Source organism: Chaetodon auriga, chromosome 4 (genome assembly GCF_051107435.1).
Source record: "Chaetodon auriga isolate fChaAug3 chromosome 4, fChaAug3.hap1, whole genome shotgun sequence".
Lineage (NCBI taxonomy): Eukaryota > Metazoa > Chordata > Actinopteri > Chaetodontiformes > Chaetodontidae > Chaetodon > Chaetodon auriga.
This window is the reverse complement of record NC_135077.1, coordinates 13025002-13045087: the sequence shown is the minus strand read 5'-3', so window position 1 is coordinate 13045087 and position 20086 is coordinate 13025002. Positions and strand designations below refer to the sequence as shown.

Here is a 20086-nt window from a genome sequence, read left to right as displayed (position 1 = left end):
TGAACACATCAATGCATCAATAATTATAATCCAATAATGAAGTATTCATCTGAAATGGATAATTATCCATTCTGGATACTTTTATTTTGGTCCTTTAAGGACATTATGATACTAATACTTGTAAACTTTTACTTAATTAAAAGTTTGAATGCAGGCCTCTCTACTTCACAGAGTATTTCTTTACTCAGTGTTCAGAATCAGAAATAAGAGGCAGCAGCCATACGTGAAAATAAATGGATTTTATTTGTCTCGTTTCTTTTTTTTTTTGGTCTTTTCTGTGTTTTTTCTTCTCCTTTTTCTCAGTTGGTCCGAGTTGGAGTGTGTCGTACCTCGAAAGCCAACACTCGATTTGCTTTCACATACACGCCAAACATCATTCACATTCAAAACATCACATACATAACAGAAGGAATAAATAACATATGTACAGGTTAGACGCCGCTTGATGATTTCTGATGGTGAAGAGCAAGCTTCAGTGAGGATGTTGTTTCAGAGTCCTGGGGCAGCAGCGTCTTTTTGCTCTGGCAGCTGAACCTGAGGTACTCGTGGAGGCGTCGTGTTTAGAAGCACTTGCGGTGGACGATGCTGGGACCCGCCTCGTCGTACTCCTGCTTGCTGATCCACATCTGCTGGAAGGTGGAGAGGGAGGCCAGGATGGAGCCGCCGATCCAGACCGAGTATTTACGCTCAGGAGGGGCGATGATCTGCAGAAGAGAAGGAGATCAGGCATGACGACACATATAATAACTTCATCATAACAGAAAAAATGATGGTACAACTGACAGATTATTTAGTCAGATGACTGATGAACTTTTTTAGTGATTTAAAGATACATCCACTGGATGTTGTAGATGTTGTAGATGGAGTATGGCAGCGAATCCGTGCAGCCAGGTTCCAAAATCGTATGTTCAACTATCACATATGGGTGTAATTTTCAGGTGTCCGAATACTTTTGGCCATACACTGTATGTACAGTTTTGTAAACTCTCTAATCATCACAAACTGTTCAAATCTAACTTCAGGCGATGCAGAGTCAGCTGAGTGTTTGTCCTACCTTGATTTTCATGGTGCTGGGAGCCAGAGCGGTGATCTCCTTCTGCATGCGGTCAGCGATACCCGGGTACATGGTGGTGCCGCCGGACAGCACGTTGTTGGCGTACAGGTCCTTGCGGATGTCGATGTCACACTTCATGATGCTGTTGTAGGCGGTTTCATGGATACCAGCGGACTCCATACCTGTCCAGGTGCAGAGCAGAGATTCAGGTCACACACACAAAGAAATGCTGCTACCCTCGCTTCCATTTTACATCTGGAGACCGAATCAGCTCTTCTCTCCACAAAATAAGTACAGCTCATACTACACACCGATGAAGGAGGGCTGGAACAGGGTCTCAGGGCAGCGGAAACGCTCGTTGCCGATGGTGATGACCTGACCGTCGGGCAGTTCGTAGCTCTTCTCCAGGGAGGAGGAGGAGGCAGCAGTGGCCATCTCGTTCTCAAAGTCCAGAGCCACATAGCAAAGTTTCTCCTTGATGTCACGCACGATCTCACGCTCAGCTGGAAACAGAGAGTAAAGATCAGACTTTGTGCATAATGTTATATTGTTGTTAAACTAACAGAAGCAAAAGAGGTGAAGTCCTGTGGCTCAGAACAGCTAACGTGCTCGCTTTAAGGTCTTAGAATAAAACTGGACCGCTGTTTTTTGTGCAGACGTGAAGTGTTTACCGGTTGTGACGAAGGAGTAGCCACGCTCAGTGAGGATCTTCATGAGGTAGTCAGTCAGATCACGACCAGCCAGGTCCAGACGCATGATGGCGTGAGGCAGGGCGTAGCCCTCATAGATGGGCACGTTGTGGGTCACACCATCACCAGAGTCCAGCACAATGCCTGAGAGCAGAAACACAAGAGTTAAATCAGGCAGACAGAGGATTTCATATCTGCTCAGTCTGTGATGAGCCACAAGCAAAGGTTCTAGTCTTTATTGCATTGCAATAAATCATTGCCCTGATGTCTACATCAGGTGTCACCATTTATATATTTCAGAGAAAACTGACAAACATCTATCATTAGCAAGGATTGCAAATAATGTATCAATTAATTTCTTGATGCATTGTTTAGTCGTCAGATGTCTTCGTTTGTCAGGCTCACCGGTGGTACGACCGGAGGCATAGAGGGACAGCACGGCCTGGATGGCCACATACATGGCGGGTACATTGAAGGTCTCAAACATGATCTGAGTCATCTTCTCCCTGTTGGCTTTGGGGTTGAGCGGGGCCTCTGTCAGTAGGGTGGGGTGCTCCTCGGGGGCCACACGCAGCTCATTGTAGAAGGTGTGGTGCCAGATCTTCTCCATGTCGTCCCAGTTGGTGATGATGCCGTGCTCGATGGGGTACTTCAGGGTCAGGATACCCCTCTTGCTCTGGGCCTCGTCACCCACATAGGAGTCCTTCTGACCCATACCGACCATCACACCCTGGGGGGAGGAGGAAAAACAGGTGAGAAGTTATGACGGTTTTATAACTCTTTGTAAGTCCATCAAAATTAAATGTGGTGCACAACTCTAATCCAGTTCAGCATTTCACTCCTGTAATGTTTTCAGTGATCCTGCCTTCATCATTTCTTTACAAAAGCTACAAAAAGCTGGTCAATTACTGGAGCTATTCATGTCAGAAACAGTGAAAAAGTGCATATATTCAGCAATTACAGGAAGTCAAAAGCTCAGGAGGTGAAGGGTCCTGTGTGAGTGATCAAGTAAGTGATGGGAATAAACATGCGACAACAGCTCTTGTGTACCTGGTGACGGGGGCGGCCGACGATGGAGGGGAACACGGCCCTGGGGGCGTCGTCTCCGGCGAAGCCAGCCTTCACCAGGCCGGAGCCGTTGTCACACACGAGGGCGGTGGTCTCATCGTCGTCACACATGTCTGCGGGTTCTGGAGGAGGAAGGTTAGAGGTGGTCAGTTTGTGTACAGCAGATGCACTGCCACGAAGTTTTAACATCTAATTTAAAAACACTGCTTCTGTGGTTTAGTTTAGTCTACAGCTGCCTTCAGGCGCTGTCAGAAATCCCAAAATTAGCACATGAATGCATACGAACAATCCAAAAAGTGATGAATCTGTGTATTCTGTAAGACCCAAGCTGTGGGTACGTGATGTTTGGGTGCACCGACCATGTAAGAATTACATAATTCATCCCATAGCCTTAGCTATATGACATCAGACATACCGTGTCACTTATGTACAGTATGTTTTTAATTTTACTATAGCTTCGCAGTTATTCATTCATTAGTGGAGTATTATGATCAATAGCTGGTCAATAAGTATGTTTTAATCAGTTAGATTTTTTCCTCCACAACACTCCATGTTCTATTTAAACTGTATGAATAATCAAAGGCTAATGACTGTAACTCAGTCTTGTTAAATACCCTCCCTCAGCCCTGCAGAGTCCTGTTTATCATTAAACCAGAGGGTAGTTAATCAGCTGACTGCAGTTTACACAGCATGTAATGACATGTTGTCATTAAGCAGCAAACAGAAAAACCCTCATTAACCATCATTAGAGTAATGATGCCCTCAAGTACTCCTCATAAAGACCCACCAGTGAACCTTAAGTGCTATCAACCATCCGCTTGGTCTTTGTCAGGAATCATATTTTAAAACTTTTAGTAATAATATGCATTTAAATTTTAGGTAGATGTTTTCAGTCACTCATGAATAATGCTAAGCATATATATATGAAAAAAACACATGTTGGACTTGGTCCACTTCCAAGGGCGTGTCAGATGTTATGAGTTTGTAACTACATATTTACATTTTATTTGTGAACAGTTTTTATTTACAAATTTTCTATTTTCCAAAAGACTGTTTGGTATCATAATTTTCCTCCAAAACTATCTACACAATAAATGTTATATGGCTACTTTCCATTTACACTGTTCAACACTTGTTATGATAAATGGAAAATGGAAACACATTTTGATTGATAAGAAGTTTTAGGAGAAAGGACGACTCATGTCTTACTGCATTCAAAATGATGGCTATATGCAAGGCTATTTAACAGCCAATTAAGGCCATTTAGACTATGTAATGTGTAAAAAGAACGTTCAATGAAAAAAATCACTCTAATGTTAAGGTTAAGTTTCGCTATAGCCTACAGTCTGTAAATATTATATACAAATACATACAAAACATTTTTATATATACTTATATATAGACAAATTTTAGGTACATTTCGGTTTTATATAAAATTTTTAATTGTCCAGATTCTTGGGTCATTTGTCGTAAAATCAGAATTTCCGACAGCGCCTGACTGCAGCACGTCTGGCTCTCTGACAGGAAGTTTTCCCGTTGCCTGTCACAACAAAAGCTGCTTCTTACGACCGCTGAAGGTGACCAGAAGCCGGCTGCGGTTCACTGCCAGCTCCCGTCAGTTAACCACTGGAAAACTCTCCATCTGTTTCACTCACTTACAAAGACTCAATTAACTCCAGCCAGTGCCAACTCTCTCACTCCCTCCATCCACCCAACCCATCCCGGTGCCCCGCTCCTCCAAGCCGCTTACCTTGGCTTGTCTCCGGACAGTCAGTGAGGAAAGTTTAACCGCTCCTGGTTCCAGCTGAGGGGGTGACGGGCAGCGACCACCGGGGTCCGTATATATACCTTCTCCTCCATACCACCCGGATGGTTTTTTTCTTCTGTCCAGACAGGCGTTAGGAATGTCCGAGTATTCGACAGGAATTCAACCGGCCCTTCGTCCATATTTGGTCGCGCGGGAGGGCGGCCGCATGTATGCACACAGAGGCTCGTGCGCCTAGCGGCCATATATGGAGAGGAAGCCCCCGCGAGGCTGCCTCGGAGCGCTCGAGCCCGTGTATGGAGCTAGACTAAGCCGACGCAGCGACCTTTACCGGCGCGTGGAGAGTACTACTACTACTATCTCACTCAAACACACACACACACACACACACACACACACACACACACACACACACACACACACACACACACACACACACCCATTCAAAATTTTAAAGTTTATTTTGAATTTTTAAAATATTTTTACCGAGTTCACACCGCACACAAAATTTACGATTTAGTTATTTCCATTGTGGTCCTTTCTGTAAAGATAGTAATTAGTCCTCTTGGCACATCATACTACCAACAACGCCAAAATCAACAGCTACTGTTTATCATCAGCAATAAAATTACTCCATGTTTAAAATAAAAGATAAAAACTGTATAAATGACATGTAATTTTAACCAAGGTTGCACCTACAAAGAGTGGAAACGCTAAATTCAGATGTCAGATGTATCATTTGCAGTGTAAGCAGTGAAAGGATTTTAAGTATCATGAAGTGCAAGTCCTATTTTTGAATCGGCGGATACATTTTTACTGCTTGCATAGTTTTTTCATACATTTAGTCAGTAGTTGTTCCACATACATTTCACAAGAAGCAAACAGTCTCATTCAAAACTTAACTTCAAACCAAGCATGAAACCCTGAAAGGAGTGTAAATGAAATGCCTTTGGAGGTATTGGAATGTCTTTATATGGTGGTGATAGCTAAGGTTAAAACAGTTTAAGGACAGAGAGATGTACTCAGTGAAATGGAAGTGACAGTTTAAAGAGAATTATTGAAAAAAGTAGGCTTACAAAAGGAAAAGCTGAAAGGAGTTGAAGTGAAAAGCCAAATGAAGATGTAGTTAAGTGATAGTTTATGTGGGAGGTGCAGAGTTGTATCTGAACCATCAGTTGAAGTGAAAGCACAGAAAAGAGTCAGTTAAAGTGAGAGAACAGAAATGAGTTGAAGTGTAAACATAAGAACTGAAAAGTTGAAATGTCATTTGAAGTCAAGTCCTAAAAGGAGTGTAATACATGAAAGCAAATGATAATAATAATAAACTTTATTTGTCAGTAAAAAGTTATTTGAAGGGTAAGCAATGAAAGGAGCTGAAGTGCTGAAAGTGGAGATATGACATGAAGTGAAAGTACTAAAAGGGTTTTAAGCTGCTGTTGTCAGCCAATCAGAGACTTATCATTATGTCCACTCAGTCACTTAACTTTCTTTGATTTAGGAATTTTAATGAATATTGTTGTCTTATCCTGAACCAGAAGAGTGAAAAAAATCCTATAGGCTTCAGGAGGTACACCCTTCTGTCTAACACCCTGAGATTTTTTCAGGCTTGCATGCAGGTTGTGCTGCTCGACCAGAAGCTCGAGCAACAACATCCAGACGGCAGCTGAGCGACGCTCATGCTTCAGTTTCTAAAACAAGAGGGTCAGGACCTCCAACCCATCAGACAGCTGCAGGCGGAGGACTGAGACAGGATTCCTCTGAGACACAAAAACTGAGCCAACAGACCCGGCTGTGTTTATCCAACTGTTCACTGAGCTCCACTGAGGTGTCAGGATTCACAGAGCTGCACCTCAGAGAGGCTGGGCGAGTTTTAAAGGGAAGATGACCTGAAACTATGGAAGGACTCTGAAGTCATCAATCCAAAGGGGAAAGATGATGCAGCTTAAACATTTGGTCACAAAACAGGCATCCGTTTTACAGACACAACTATCCAGAAAAACATCCTAATGTTCAACACAATTAAATATGTTGTACAGATCCTTCAGGGGAAGTTATTTTCTGGCTTTTGACGCTTTAATACAAACCTTTCATTCTCTGTAAGAGGCTGTACCGTACTATCTTAATGTAAAAGTATTTACATTAAAATATACTCAAAGCACCAAAAGGAAAAGTACTCCTTATGCAAAAATGGCACATTTTTTAATCATTTATAGTATATCATTGGATTATACTGAATTAATGTGTAAGTGTCACCTCTTTGTTGCAGCTGGTAAAGGTGGAGTAGATGTATAAAGCAGCATAAAATGGAATTACTCAAGTACAAGTACCTCAAAATTGTACTTAAGTTCTTCTTCTCTGTTACTATCTCACTCTGTGGGCTGTGATATCAGATCTTTAGTGCAACTTTAATTATTTTACCCTTTGATCCATGTTGTTCCCATTAAGCCACTTTAAAATTCTAATAATTTATCACGTATTCTTCCTTAAAGCTGAGAGAAATATCCCAATGCATGACTCAATGTTCTGTATTTTCTGAACCATCAAACTGAAGTCTCTCTGATGTCTATTATCCAACATTTCACCAGACACATTCAGTGTCTTTAGGAAATTTTGGTATCCAGACTTATTGAAAATAAACTTTTGTATTTGTACATCCAGTGTTCATTTTTAAAACCTTTGACTCATATTTGACAGTGGTGGGAAGTAACTAAGTACATTTATTCAAGTACTGCATTTAAGTACAATTTTGAGATAGCTGGACTTGAGTATTTCTATTTTAAGCTACTTTATACTTCTACATCACTACATTTCAGAGAGAAATATTGGATTTTTCACTTCATCACATTTATTTAAGAGCTAAAGCTGCTTTTCAAATTAAACGTGATCAGTTTACGAAAAATGATCCATCGTTACAGATGAAATGGAAAAAATTAGCTGCACCTTGACCAACAACACTAAAGTACCACTTTACCACTTTATCTATTCAGGTGAAATTTTGAATGCAGCACTTTTACTTATAATGGAGTATTTTCACTGTGTGGCACTGCTACCTTTGCTTAGTTATATGGTTTGAATACTTCTTCCACCACTGACCTTTGCTGAGTTAAATAAGACCCTGTGTACCCTCTATATGATGTAACTCAAGTGTTTTTGTCAACTGTCCTGCTTAGATGAGAATCAGAGCTTTTCCAGCTATTACAGGTTTAACTGTCCTTTTAAAAGCAGCACAGTAAAGTGGAGCTGATGTCCCAAATCTAACCTACTTTTCACTATTTTTAGATGAGCTGGACCCTGGAAGCCATCTGCAGCCGCTGTAGCTGTGAAAGTGGATCATCATGGAGGATCCCTGTCAGGGTGGCAATCTGTCGGCCAAGGAGTCCAAATCTATTTATAACCAACATCTGCCCCTCGTCACCAAACAGGAGGAAGTCCTGATGAATGCAGGCCAGATTCTGGAGTCAACAGGATCAGGTTTCTGTCGCTTTCTAGGTCTGATGGTTCTGGCATCAGACACTGAGAAACCACTGAGTGTAAAAAGTGAACAGAACAGTAACATCTTCTCTTAGTTGTGAACTGCTTACTTCTCCCGACTATTTGATAATTTTTTTTACACTAACAATCCTTTACCAGCTTTGTACATTCTTTAAAATGTCACCAGATGTCAGTAAATGACAACAAGTTCCACTGAACTGAAGCTGAAATGCAGATTTTTTATGAGGACGTACTCATAAAACAATGTCGACCCTGCACCTTGTGTTTTTGTAAATACGCTGCAGTCTAGGTACAGAAATAACAAAACATTTATTTAGAAAATTTTTCAAACAAATCTCAAAGCTGAGCTGAGTGAAGAGGAAAGCTGAAGTGCTGCAGGTGTTACTGGGAGGGAAGCAGTCGTCCCATCTGAGCTTGTAGGTAATGTTCGTAATTGGCTCGAAGGACAAACTCAAAATAGGGTTTTGACTTCAAACTGCTCAGCTCGTCCAGATCCAGCAGCTCTCTGACGTCAGGCAGGTACGTCTGCAGAGGAACTCCTGAAAAACACACATTCGTTTCATTCATTCGTTCAAGGAAAGTAGGAAAGGAGTCACGTGTGTTTTTGAATGCACGACAGCGTCTTGCATTGAGATCTGCACACTGCACTGACATCCTTTGCCGTCAATTTTTTTTTTGATCTGGCAGCTGCAGAACTTCTTTGGATGAGCCCAACACTCTGCTCGACTCAGTCCTTACATGTACCCTCTTGTAGCATGTTATTTCATTCCATAACAGCACAAGTTTATCTTATTTCTTGATTTCAAATAAACCTATTTCTGTAAATAAGACATAACTACAGGCACACAATTACAATATTCAGTAATATCAGACATGCTTCTAACTACATTTGTGGATGAAATCATTCATATGCTTGTATCCTCCTGCCTGTACTTAAGTTTCTCACCTTCCTGTATGAGTTTGAGGAGAATCTTAACGAAGATGCTGTCCTTGGCGGCTTCCACAGGGTCGTCAGTCCCATCAGCCCAGGACCAGCTGGGAGACACGAAGCATCAGAGTCAAACAACACGTAAAACTGATCAATAATGAATTTCACAGCAGCCAAGGACTGATGTACACAGATCTAAAACTTCAGTTTCCAACTCGAATGGTGAAATAAACAAACACGAGACAGATGGATCTTACTCGTCTCTGCTGAGTGCTTTGCCGAAGATCTCACATTTCAGCGAGTCCGTGTCCATGGCATCCTCCTGCATCACAAACACAGAAAATCCACACAAGCTGCCATTTAACTGCTGCCAGGTCCGACTAGTCGAACCTCAAATGGACCAAAGCTCGATAAAACAGGAAGTTACCTCATCGGTGTACTCCAGTAGATCCAGAGCCTTTTTGAAATCGTACTCGTTTGCTCGTCTGTTGTCATCACAGATGTACAACTGTGGAGAGGAGGAAACACTGGAGTGAGCAGAGGCTGTCAAGCTACTGTTAGCATGATGATGTTCACTACTGCTCCACTTCAAGCTCGTTTTTCACCCTTTCAGGTTAGACTGACACTCTTTAATTAAATCATGTTGTGCCCTCTTCTGCATGGTATAATGGTTTTATTGGTGCCACCCACTGTTCATCTTGATGTGGATGTGTTTGTGTGTGTGATTCACCTGTATGAGGTTGTGAGCGCTGAGCAGAGGCATGGTGTCGGGGTTCTGCTGCTTCTCCTCCAGCAGCTGTCGTGGCAGAGTCTCCTGGTGCAGCAGGAAGCGCTCCTGCTCCACGATGTCTGATTGGACAGATAAATGACAGCGTTCAACACTGCACACCACTCTGCAAAGATCTGCCCCCTGCATGTCTACAAGGTCTATTTTCATCAGCAAGGAAAGTGGAAAACATGTTAAGGTCACATTTTCCAGTTTTTACCGTCGACTTGTTTGTTGAGCTCGTCCTCCGGCAGGTCGGATGCCAGCACTGTCAGCTTACTGAGAGCCAGCAGCGTCTTCTTCTTTGCAAAGTAACGTGTCTCCATGTTGGCCTGGTTGTAGAGCGTCCTGTGAGCCTGCAGAAACACAAGACTGCGCTTCAGTGACAGCAGCAAACTAAAACCTCCATGAAACGGCTGTGCAGTCTTTGAATGGAAAAAATGAAAGACTGATGTTACTTTAAAGTACCTTTTAACTGTTTATTAGGTCTGACCAGCACCGCTAAGTTTAATTTACACTGACAGGAAACAGAGAAAAGCATTACCTCTTCACAGTTCTGTGTTTTTTTTAAGGGAAGACAGGATGGAAAGACGGAAGGAAGGATTTAAAGAGGGGTAAGGAAGGTAGAACAGATATAGGAGGAAGGCAGGCAGGGAAAGACGGAAGGAAGGAAGAAATGAAGGAATGGTAAATGGGAAGATGGAGAGAATATAGGCTGAAAGGAAGGAGCACATGGAGGAAGGAAACAAATAAGCTCAAATAAAGAATCAAGGGAAATGGAAGTAAAATAGTGACTTGAAGCCATTTGAAGCCTTCCATATAGAGGAAGTGCGAGGAAAGACGGAAGGAAGGAAGGAAGGAAGGAAGGAAGGAAGTTTTCTGTGAGCCTGTGTGCTTGTGTGTGATTTTCACACTCTGCTGATCTCACAGAGGATGTGGTTGTGGTTTTGTACTGAGGCATAAAACAAGCAGTGAGTGTCTGTGTGTGAGTAGTCATGTATTACATATGTTGTGGGTGCATAAATCTGTTTACACAGTCACACTGTGGGGACTCACTTCCTTCAGTAAATCATTAAAGGTTAGGGTTAGGTAAGTAGTGGTTATGGCTATGGTTAAATTAATGTCAGTCTACGTAATGTCACCAAAAATGATGGAAACACAGCTCTGTGTCTGTATGTGTGTGTGCGCGCGTGTCTCTCATACGTTGCGGTAGTTGTGGATGTGGATGTGGTGCAGCCAGCTCAGGTGCTGATGAGACTGCAGGAAGCTGGCCAGTTGCTGGTGCTGAGCGGCCGGCTGGGACAGCAGCTTCCCCCTCTTCCCCTTTTCCATGTACCAGCGGAACAGGAAGTCAGCGAAGTTCTGCAACAGGAAGTGATAAATATTTCAGCATTTCTATCACAGTGCTTAGACCTTAGAAAGAGGTTTCCCTTGTCCACTGCCTCATTTCAGTCACACACCTCAGAGGCTTCATTTAGAGATGTGCATTAAGGGGTTATGGCATAGCTCCAGAGCAGCTTTATATAATTTAAAGGGGATTGACTCAAGTGGCCATTTGAGGAGCTGTAGTTAGTGGAGTGTGTTGGCTTCCTTCCTCAGCTCCAGAGGTTGCTGCTTGGTTAAAATAAAACGTTATATATATTTTTAAAGCTGCGTTTTTTTGGGGTTTTTTTTTACATTGGTTAGCATTCTTGGTTCCTGCCTTTTGTTGGTGCCTTTAAGCAGTTTGTGTGTATTACAGTGTGAGATGCAAACTAAACAGGGCCTGGTGCACTAAAACATTTCTCCACAGTGCTGCTAGTGAACCACTCTACAGGGTTCTTTAACGTGCGAACAGAACACGACTCTTTCTGAAAACAGTCCCCTGTGCTCCTGGTTCTCTGTACCTGGTCTGCAAACTTGGTCATGTAGTGCTGCAGGCGGCTCTGGTTGTCAGTCTGCTCACACATCTGAACCAGGATGTCGAAGTCACAGTACTTCTCAGCCAGTGCTGCCACCCACTGGTACTGACCCAGATCCACTGCAACACAGAACAACAGGACACAAACCTACACTTACAATCCCACTAAACTGTGTTCTGTATGGCACCTTTAGGCTCCAACTCAAGTTGAGTTGAATATCCTGCTAACTGTATGTGTGGGCTGAAAATTTATGTGAAATTTTAGAGAAATGGAACTGAATTATTTCAAGATTTTTCTTTTTGTATATTATATTTATGTTATTTGACTCCTAAGAGTTTATTGACAGAAAGGAAACAAGTGGCATGACACAGCAAAGGTTCCTGGTTGAGACTGAACCAGGATCCCTGTGGTTACACAGTATATGTCTTCCATCCATGTCAGCCATCAGAATGCCCTGTTACTAGAAAGTTTAAACTTTTAAATGTCTCAAACCAGAAACAAACAAATCCAGAAGGGGTCGTCTAGTTTGTGATGTCTATGATTCCAATCTTATTCTATTATTCAGTCAGCCCCTCAGTTCTGTTTAATCCCCCACTTACACAGCGGGGCCAGCAGCTCGGAGCGGCGCTGGCTGTACTCCATCTCCAGGCTGTTGTAGCGCTCCTGTTGGGCCCCTGGGGGCCTCTGCTGCTGCAGGGAGGTCAGCTGGGCCACGTAGCCGCTCAAGTAGACGTCCAACAACGCCACCAGCTGCTCGCAAAGGACGCTGCGCAGCTCTGAGTCAACATGTGGGTACACCGAGCGCAGGATGATCTCATGCTGGCGGGAGATGACGGTCCGAACGCCGCCAACACCTCCTGACGCTGGAGGAGAGAGGAGTGGGTGGATCAAGGGTTTAGTAACTCATTCTACTCCAAAAAGCACTTTCGTGTGAAACTAAATGGATTCAACACATTTCTAAGAGCTCAAGGATTCAGAGAAACACTGAATGTAAAAACGACTTTTGTTTGCCAACAAGAAAACTCCACAGAACACCTTTAATTCAAGTGGAAAAATGTAAATATTAACAGACATTTAGGGCATGTTTGTAGAGAGTTAGGACTCTCCATGGATGAAAATGTATTTGTGGTTGGTCTAAGCTCCACCATCCAACACTGACAGCCTGTAAACAGCACATTGCTAACTTCTTCAAGAAAAGGCGCTCTTACAGCTGTACACAAACACACTAAATTACACTTTCAATTTCATTTTTTTCTGATTATTAGGGCCCAAATACATACAGAGATTAAACAAGCGATGAGTCTCTGGGCAGTTGTCACAGTAACCAACCAGCTGTCGGCCTACAGTGACCTGGTGCTTTAATTAAGAATTAAAGACATTTTGGTGGGTTTCTTTTACCTGTCCATGGGATATACTCGGGCTCTGCAGCAACGTTTTCAGAAGCTCTGTACATGGAGGCCTTGGTCTCCCTGTACTGACCAGCAGCCTGAAGAATGTCCTGCACACACACACAGAAAAAAATGGTTCAATTATGTTACTTCACTAAAGTAATAGGTGTTTTTTTAAATTAATGTCCGTGCTGTTTGCCTTCCCTCTTTGGTGGAACACACCACCAAGTTTAAAGAAATAATGACTGTGCTGTACCTTGATGATGTTGTTGACGGTGAGAACCACTTCGGCCCACTGCACCGAGTCGACCGGGTTCTCCTTCAGGCTGCGCTCCTCCTCCTCCAGCAGACAATCAAACACTGAGGAGATCTGAGACACCTGAGTGCACCAGAAACAAAGCTTTAATCCACCTTCCACACCACCTGGACTATCACGGCAGAGCACAGTGAGACACACACCTCTCTGAAGAAGACATCAGCAGCAGTGAGGCTGGGCGGCACGGTGGTGTTGTTCCTCTGCAGCGCGATGCTGATGGCCCGGTTGACCAGCTCAGGGTGTTTGGTGTGGTGGTTTTTCAGCACCATGGCTGCCTGAAGCTTCTCTGCATGTTCGCACAGCAGCAGGCGTGTTGCCATGGGGGACGAACGCACAGTGACCTGGCCGAGCCGGTCCAGCAGACCCACCTGACAGGGGAAGATACCGATGATCAAGTCATAGATCCAGATTGCGTCTTTGGTCACCAAAGAGCGTCTATTTTCTGCCTTTTTTGTCTGAATTTCAGCAGGATGTGTCAGCAACCACATAAGGGAAGCTTGACTTCTGACCTCTACTTAGCACCACGAAGCTAAACTAGCCGCTATTAGCACCTCAATTAACACCTGAATCTCTGACTGAGCTGTTCATGGTTAAATGGTATTGTGGGTAACGTTGGCGCCAGGGAAAAGAGTACAATGTTATATAGGTGGAGGACTTGTAACAGATTGAGGTGACATATGAAAGCTGGGACCATGGACATAAACAGAGCTGTTTTTGGTGCAACAGCACCACCATGTGGACAATTCTAGTGCAAACTTCCTGGACTATAAGGAGGACAAGCAATATCTTTTACAACCTGGATTCCTTGGTTTAACACAAATCTATATATATACACACACACACACACACACACACACACACACACACGCACAGTCAATTCAATTTTTCTTAATGCAGAATCCTTAAACAGATGTGCACACCTCTAAAATATGATTAGATTCTTGGAAATAATGGGCTGCATTTGTTGCAAGGTCACTACACAAGTTCTGTGCGGCATTACTTAATTTGTGTAACGTGTACCTGGAGCAGGAAGTCCATGAAGCAGCCGTGAGCCTTCATCTTGTCCTCCAGCTGATGGAGGATGATGAGGGAGGTGAGAGGAAAGCCAGCACTCTCTGGAAGAACAGCAACAGAGATGTTTCTATGAAATACACAGTTTGAATGAGCTGTTCTACAGGCCCTTCCATAACCTCCATGTTATGTGACATAAATGTCATTTTTCCTCCTCACCATCAGGAACAGACTCGGCCCAACGGGGGTCTGAGGCCGGGTAATCATCCACCAGATCCAGGTTGATTTGAGTCACCACGCCATCCAGCTCGGCTCCCTCCTCCCCATCACCGTCAGTGGGGAAGAGTTCGTCTGTGACTGTCTGAGCTCCCACCAGATCGTTACTGACAGAGGAAAGATGGTTATTTCATATTTACAGTATTACAGGGACTAAATCCTCGTAGTCTAAATACTAACCTCCAAACTTAGATAATGCAGTGTCAGTCTAAAACTACTGATATCCACCTTCAAAAACTTTTTTATATGATTTTAAAAAATATCAAATGCTCAGTAGAAAGAAACTCTTTGTATTTGTGACCAGCGTGTGTGATGTTTTTACTCGATACGAGACAATGTGGGAGCCGTTTATGGACGTACCGACAGAACTGAAGGAAGGCCGCCTTCAGGAGTTTGGTTTTGTCCTCCTGAGCGACGGGCTCTGCTCTGGTTGGAGTCTCCATGGCTGAAACCTTTAACACAGAGTCAAAATCAGTCACAATCATGTGCATAAATCACATGGTTCAGTGCCATTTTCTTTGCTTCTCTTAAGTTTCCTTTTTCCCTCCTGATAAAAGCTGAAGTCGTGATCATAGTCGTAATCATGAGCTGCATGCAGATATTACATGGATTGATATTCTTCTTGCTCTTTTAGTCCTTTAGTTATACCTCTGGAGCTGCAGCCAGTGAGGAGCACAGCGAGTCCTCCATGGTCTCCGGCAAGATGGAGGCGCTTTCCCGGGCCACCGCCGCCACCAGGCCGCTGTTCTGGGAGAAAAACACTGGCAGGTTGGCGCAGCAGCCTCCTCCACGTACACCATCACCTGGACAGACAGAGACATTTAATATTTGCTCATTAAGCATGAGAAAGTTTGTAATGAACATCATGGGTCCATTTGATTTGAAATATTTTCTTTCCATTTTTTTTAATTCTTAATTATTTTGTTCTAGTTACTCACTTGTCATTCTTTTTTTATTATCTACTGTTTGTTCCCTGGTTAAATTTACCTACTTACTTTAATTCTTCTAAACTGTAATTCCATCACTCTCTCCTAAATTTATTATCAGTCTTATCTAAATGTTTGAAAATGCTCTTTCATCTGCAGCTGAGGATAAAACCAGAGAGAGTTTTTCTTAGAAGATCAGAGATTTCTTTTCTCACCAGGTGAGTTAAAACTGATTTTCTCGTCAGGTAGTCCACCCCTGCTGGTTCCCGTTGAACAAGCAAACACCATTTCCTCGTTATACAGGAAGGCAGTGGAGCCAGGTGAGCGTGGCAGCACCAGCCGTGTAGCCTGTAGGGCTTCCTCACTCTGAGGAAAAAGACAAAAATTAAGCGTTCATCTTTTAATAGATCCAGTGAAAAAAAACTCTGAAACCTTGAAACCTTTGACACACTGAATTGAACTTGAATCCATCTCTGCAGGATCAGGATCAGGACTGACCTGGAATGGTGGGTTGTACTTGGTGACCTCCACATTGAACTGGTCAGAGATGGCGGCTCCGCTGTCCTGCAGGGTGACCAGGCAGAAGTAAGCCAGGCAGGGAGTGTCAGACGGGTGCCAGGCTGCAGCCAAAACCACCAAGCCGGCTCTGAAAACACACAGTGCAGACTCCAGCTCAGTTCTGCCTGAACTGTACTCTGTATCCACCAGTGGTGTAAAGCAATGTGTGCTGATAAGATGTACCCGTATTGTTTATTTATAGTAAGTACTGTTTGTATCGCAGTATGTTAGCAGTATGTTAATTCTACCTCTCTGAAATACTCCTTAAACTCCTCTGTGCACATGAGTACACTCTTTGTAGTGACAGGTTATACACATTTTTTAGAAATTTGAATTTTAAGTATCAAACCTCCATTTGTCTCCTTGCTGGAAGGATTTATTTGCTCAAAAGTAAAAACCCTGTATCTTCAATTTACTGACCTTGATGTAATAGGCTATACATTCAGTTAGAGGAGGAGGAGGAGGAAGAGGAGGAAGAGGAAGAAGAAAGACATAGTTCAGGAAGAAAGATTTTTTTAAATTTATAATGTAGCATTTCACCTAAAAACTGTGTAAAACAAACAGAAAGTCACACACACACACACAAACGAACACACTCACTGGCTGAGCTTCATATCCAGATAGGATACATTCACTCCCTCTTTGATCTCCTCATAGTTGCTCTCTGAGCCCTGGTGGGAGAGAAATGTTGAAAAATATTGTCATATATGTCAATGATAGGAATTTGCATATTTGGTAACTGATATACAGCATATATTTTCACGCTTATCTTTATACTGACCCAGATGGAGTCGGCAATGCTTTCGGTCAGAGCTCTCTGGGTGTCCCAGCTGAGGATCTGGTGCTCGTAGCTGTCATCCACCACCCATTTACTCAGACTGGAGCTAGTTAGCGTGTACAGGCAGCTGGCTCCACTCACCCACAGCATACTGTGAAGCTGCAGCAGAAAACAGAGTCAGGTTCACAGTAAACCAGCAGCAAAGTCAACTGTGCTGAAAATAATTCAACTGACGCTACAGCTGAGGCTTCATCTCAAGCTCTTCACATTTTCACTATTTAGGGAATATGTAAATATATATATATGTATGGAGTTTGCTGGCAAAAGTTAAGAAAACAATTACATAAACTGTAGATGTCACCCATCTGTGCTTCAGCTACCTGTCTAATGAATTCTCTCTGCTGCAAAACTGTACACCAAACTTCCACAGCTTAACATCTGTGGTGCAGGTAACTACTGTGGTAATGATCTTACCATGGAGCACACATCTACAACTAACAGCATGATAATAAACAAGCAACATACAACGGTGATATATAACTTTTGCTTTTCGAAAGATTCTGCTAACAGGTTCTTCACAGTAGAATGCATGACTCACTGTGTCATTGGCTGGTGGGGAGAGGATGCCGAACAGGCTGGATACACGGCGTCCTATGCCAGAGAGCATTCCTTGACCCTGCTGCAGGGCTCGGTACTGCAGCTTTCCCGAAGAATCTGCACTCGCTCTCAACAGCCGACTCTTCACTGAGGACAAGACAAAGCTTCCACCCTGAGAGTGGAGAGAAAAGTCCAAAATCAAGACAGTGAAAATAACAGTAGGGACATTCAGCTGTGTGCTGCACAGGCATCTACATAAATTTACTTTATTGAAGATTTACTTACTCTGACAGCAACAACAAAGTTGCAGAGATCTCCCAAGTCCACGTCTGTCTCTGTGTAGTTGCCCTCCTGGGCCAGACTGGGCCACAAGCGAGCTGTTCCCTCTGCAGCCACCGCCAGGACAGAGATGGACTGAACGCTGGCCGTCTCCAGGGGAGCAGCGGATGTCACGGCCACAAGGTCGGCTGTGTAGTTGTACTCGCTGCTGGGCAGCTGTAGCTCTTTACACACTGACAGCTGTGGGAAAACATACGGAGAGTTGGTGGATTTTAAGACTTAAATTAGGAATCTGTGAGTGTTTCCTCTAGGGCTGCAATTAACAATCATTTTCAACTAATTACGCTGTAAATTACTTTTCAGTTGATCTGAAAATACTGAAAATTATACCTTGGCCACAGCAGTTTGGCAAATCTTCCAGATGATCAGTCTCTCTCCACAAACCATCCAGGCCCAGCCGCTCTCATTCACCTTCACTGAGATCTGGTCTTCAGCTGTAGGGACCCACACAGACAGAACTGTTCAGTGGCAATGCTGGAACAGGATACAGCACTTTAAACAAACACTGACAGGCAGAAAAGGACATCAATGGGAGCAGAAAACTGGAATACATCACAGAAAGTAAGAGGTACTGATCCAAAAAACCCTGAAATCACACAAAAAAAGACTTAATTTCCCCCAGCGGAAATGAAGTTTCCTTTACCATCCGCCATCGTCAGTGCCTCCATCACTTTGACAGGCAGTGACGAGCCGAAGGTTTGCACATCGTAGTTGATTGATTCTGCAGCTGCATGGCTCTGCACTCTGGTGGGTGTCGACCTGGTGGACAGATTTAGAGTAAGACAGAATGGACAAATTCTCAGGGTCATCAGCTGAATATCGAGCTACAGCTACTTCGTTGTGCTGTTGAATTGTAATGCACTGCATTGAGAGACGTTTCTATTATGTAGCAGAAACAGAAACACCTCTAAGTGAACAGTGCAGGTCAAGAGCACCACAAACTACATCCTCTAATACGATCACGCTGTTGAATCAACACCTCTCTAAAACAACAAAATATCATAATGTTAATGAATTCAGGGTGTATTGCAGGACTGTTGTATTAGACTGCATTAGTTTTAACCATGTGGACTTAATAAAATGACAGCTGAGTGTAAATATAAAAACAGCGTACAGTGTTTTCACTCACCTCGTCGACAGAGAAGTCCTTCTCGGGGAGAACAGCAGACTGGTGGCCGCACCGGAGACGCTTTTCCTCCCGGTGGTCCTGCCCTGCTGTCTGCGACCGGAGTTCGGGGCCATGCGGGGGCTAAACATGCCTGCTGTGATACCCCGTGCTGGCCAACAGTCGACAAATATGTCAAATTTAACCGTGAAACTGTACAATCACCGCCTTACCACACCGTAAAACCTTCTCCAAACAGCGCGCGGTACAGTCGCTTGTGAAATACGTCATCAGTGGGTCAACGGAAAGTTTCGCCCACTTACCATGATTCTAACCAATCATCACTCCCCATGCGTCAACCTTGACCCTAGATCTAACCAACCAACCAACTAAGGTGTTCACTACTAGCCAATCAGAGACCGACTGGGGCGGGTCATGCCTTCAACACAGTAGCCGTAACATTTTCAAATTCGTTTCAAAAACACTGAAGAAATATCTGGATGGATATAGTCTTCTTCTTTTTCTCATTATTATTATTATTATTATTATTATTATTATTATTATTATTATTATTATTATTATTATTATTAGTAGTAGTAGTAGTAGTAGTAGTAGTAGTAGTAGTAGTAGTAATTCAAACACACCGTTTACTGCCAACACACAACTCTGGTCACAATTTAATGCTATCCATTTCAACAGATATCTAATTTATAATTCTACCTTTAGTTTTTGTTGTCACTGTCAAAGTGGTATTCAACAACATGTTTATTGTTCGTGGCGTTGTTGTACTGGACTACATTACTTTGTCATGTGTTTCTAAGATTTTCTCCTCCTCATGATTGGAAACATTAGGGAGGACGAAAACACTAAAAGCACTTAGCATAAAAATCCAGCATGAAGAGGCATATCCTGTGTTTCCAGTGCTGTAGTATTTTTGCATTGGTCACTGGGTCACATTAGATGAAAGGTACTGGAAAAACTGCCATTATTATATATTAAAATATTAAGGTAAAATAAATACATGAGACAAATCTACTGTTTTTAGTTTAAAAAACACTAATATGGGTAAGTCAGCCTGAAGTTATTGGAAAAAGCAACACCTGCATTGTGTCATGTACACAGTCAAAGC

General features: G+C 43.1%; 2 protein-coding genes across 2 annotated transcripts; both read right to left on the bottom strand.

Moving 5' to 3' along the window:
• Window positions 1-225: 225 nt before the first annotated feature.
• Window positions 226-4874, bottom strand: acta1a (actin alpha 1, skeletal muscle a). The gene is made up of 7 exons (XM_076727995.1): window positions 4562-4874; window positions 2794-2933; window positions 2149-2473; window positions 1726-1887; window positions 1366-1557; window positions 1055-1236; window positions 226-704 (listed from the first exon to the last, which is right to left on the bottom strand). The coding sequence occupies exons 2-7, from the start codon at window positions 2920-2922 to the stop codon at window positions 561-563; spliced, it is 1134 nt and encodes a 377-aa protein (XP_076584110.1). The 5' UTR covers window positions 2923-2933; window positions 4562-4874; the 3' UTR covers window positions 226-560.
• A 3484-nt stretch (window positions 4875-8358) lies between these two features.
• nup133 (nucleoporin 133) lies at window positions 8359-19241 on the bottom strand. The gene is made up of 25 exons (XM_076729615.1): window positions 18982-19241; window positions 18496-18611; window positions 18183-18286; window positions 17799-18032; window positions 17515-17685; window positions 16920-17075; window positions 16739-16809; window positions 16079-16226; window positions 15796-15946; window positions 15303-15457; window positions 15015-15106; window positions 14598-14761; window positions 14388-14482; window positions 13511-13735; window positions 13308-13430; window positions 13062-13161; window positions 12263-12526; window positions 11649-11782; window positions 10966-11124; window positions 9983-10118; window positions 9727-9845; window positions 9424-9504; window positions 9254-9318; window positions 9015-9103; window positions 8359-8607 (listed from the first exon to the last, which is right to left on the bottom strand). The coding sequence occupies exons 1-25, from the start codon at window positions 19107-19109 to the stop codon at window positions 8450-8452; spliced, it is 3438 nt and encodes a 1145-aa protein (XP_076585730.1). The 5' UTR covers window positions 19110-19241; the 3' UTR covers window positions 8359-8449.
• Window positions 19242-20086: the final 845 nt, after the last annotated feature.

Bases quoted from the DNA above. Each gene is read 5' to 3' on its own strand.
- acta1a (XM_076727995.1), bottom strand. From the start codon at position 2,922: ATGTGTGACGACGATGAGACCACCGCCCTCGTGTGTGACAACGGCTCC. The intron at 2,474-2,793 runs GTACACAAGAGC...TCCTCCCCCCAG, and splicing joins TCGGCCGCCCCCGTCACCAG to GGTGTGATGGTCGGTATGGG. The intron at 1,237-1,365 runs GTGTGTAGTATG...GCACCTGGACAG, and splicing joins GTTCCAGCCCTCCTTCATCG to GTATGGAGTCCGCTGGTATC.
- nup133 (XM_076729615.1), bottom strand. From the start codon at position 19,109: ATGTTTAGCCCCCGCATGGCCCCGAACTCCGGTCGCAGACAGCAGGGC. The intron at 14,483-14,597 runs GTGAGGAGGAAA...CTGTTCTTCCAG, and splicing joins GGCCGAGTCTGTTCCTGATG to AGAGTGCTGGCTTTCCTCTC. The intron at 9,104-9,253 runs GTAAGATCCATC...CGTGTCTCCCAG, and splicing joins AAAGCACTCAGCAGAGACGA to CTGGTCCTGGGCTGATGGGA.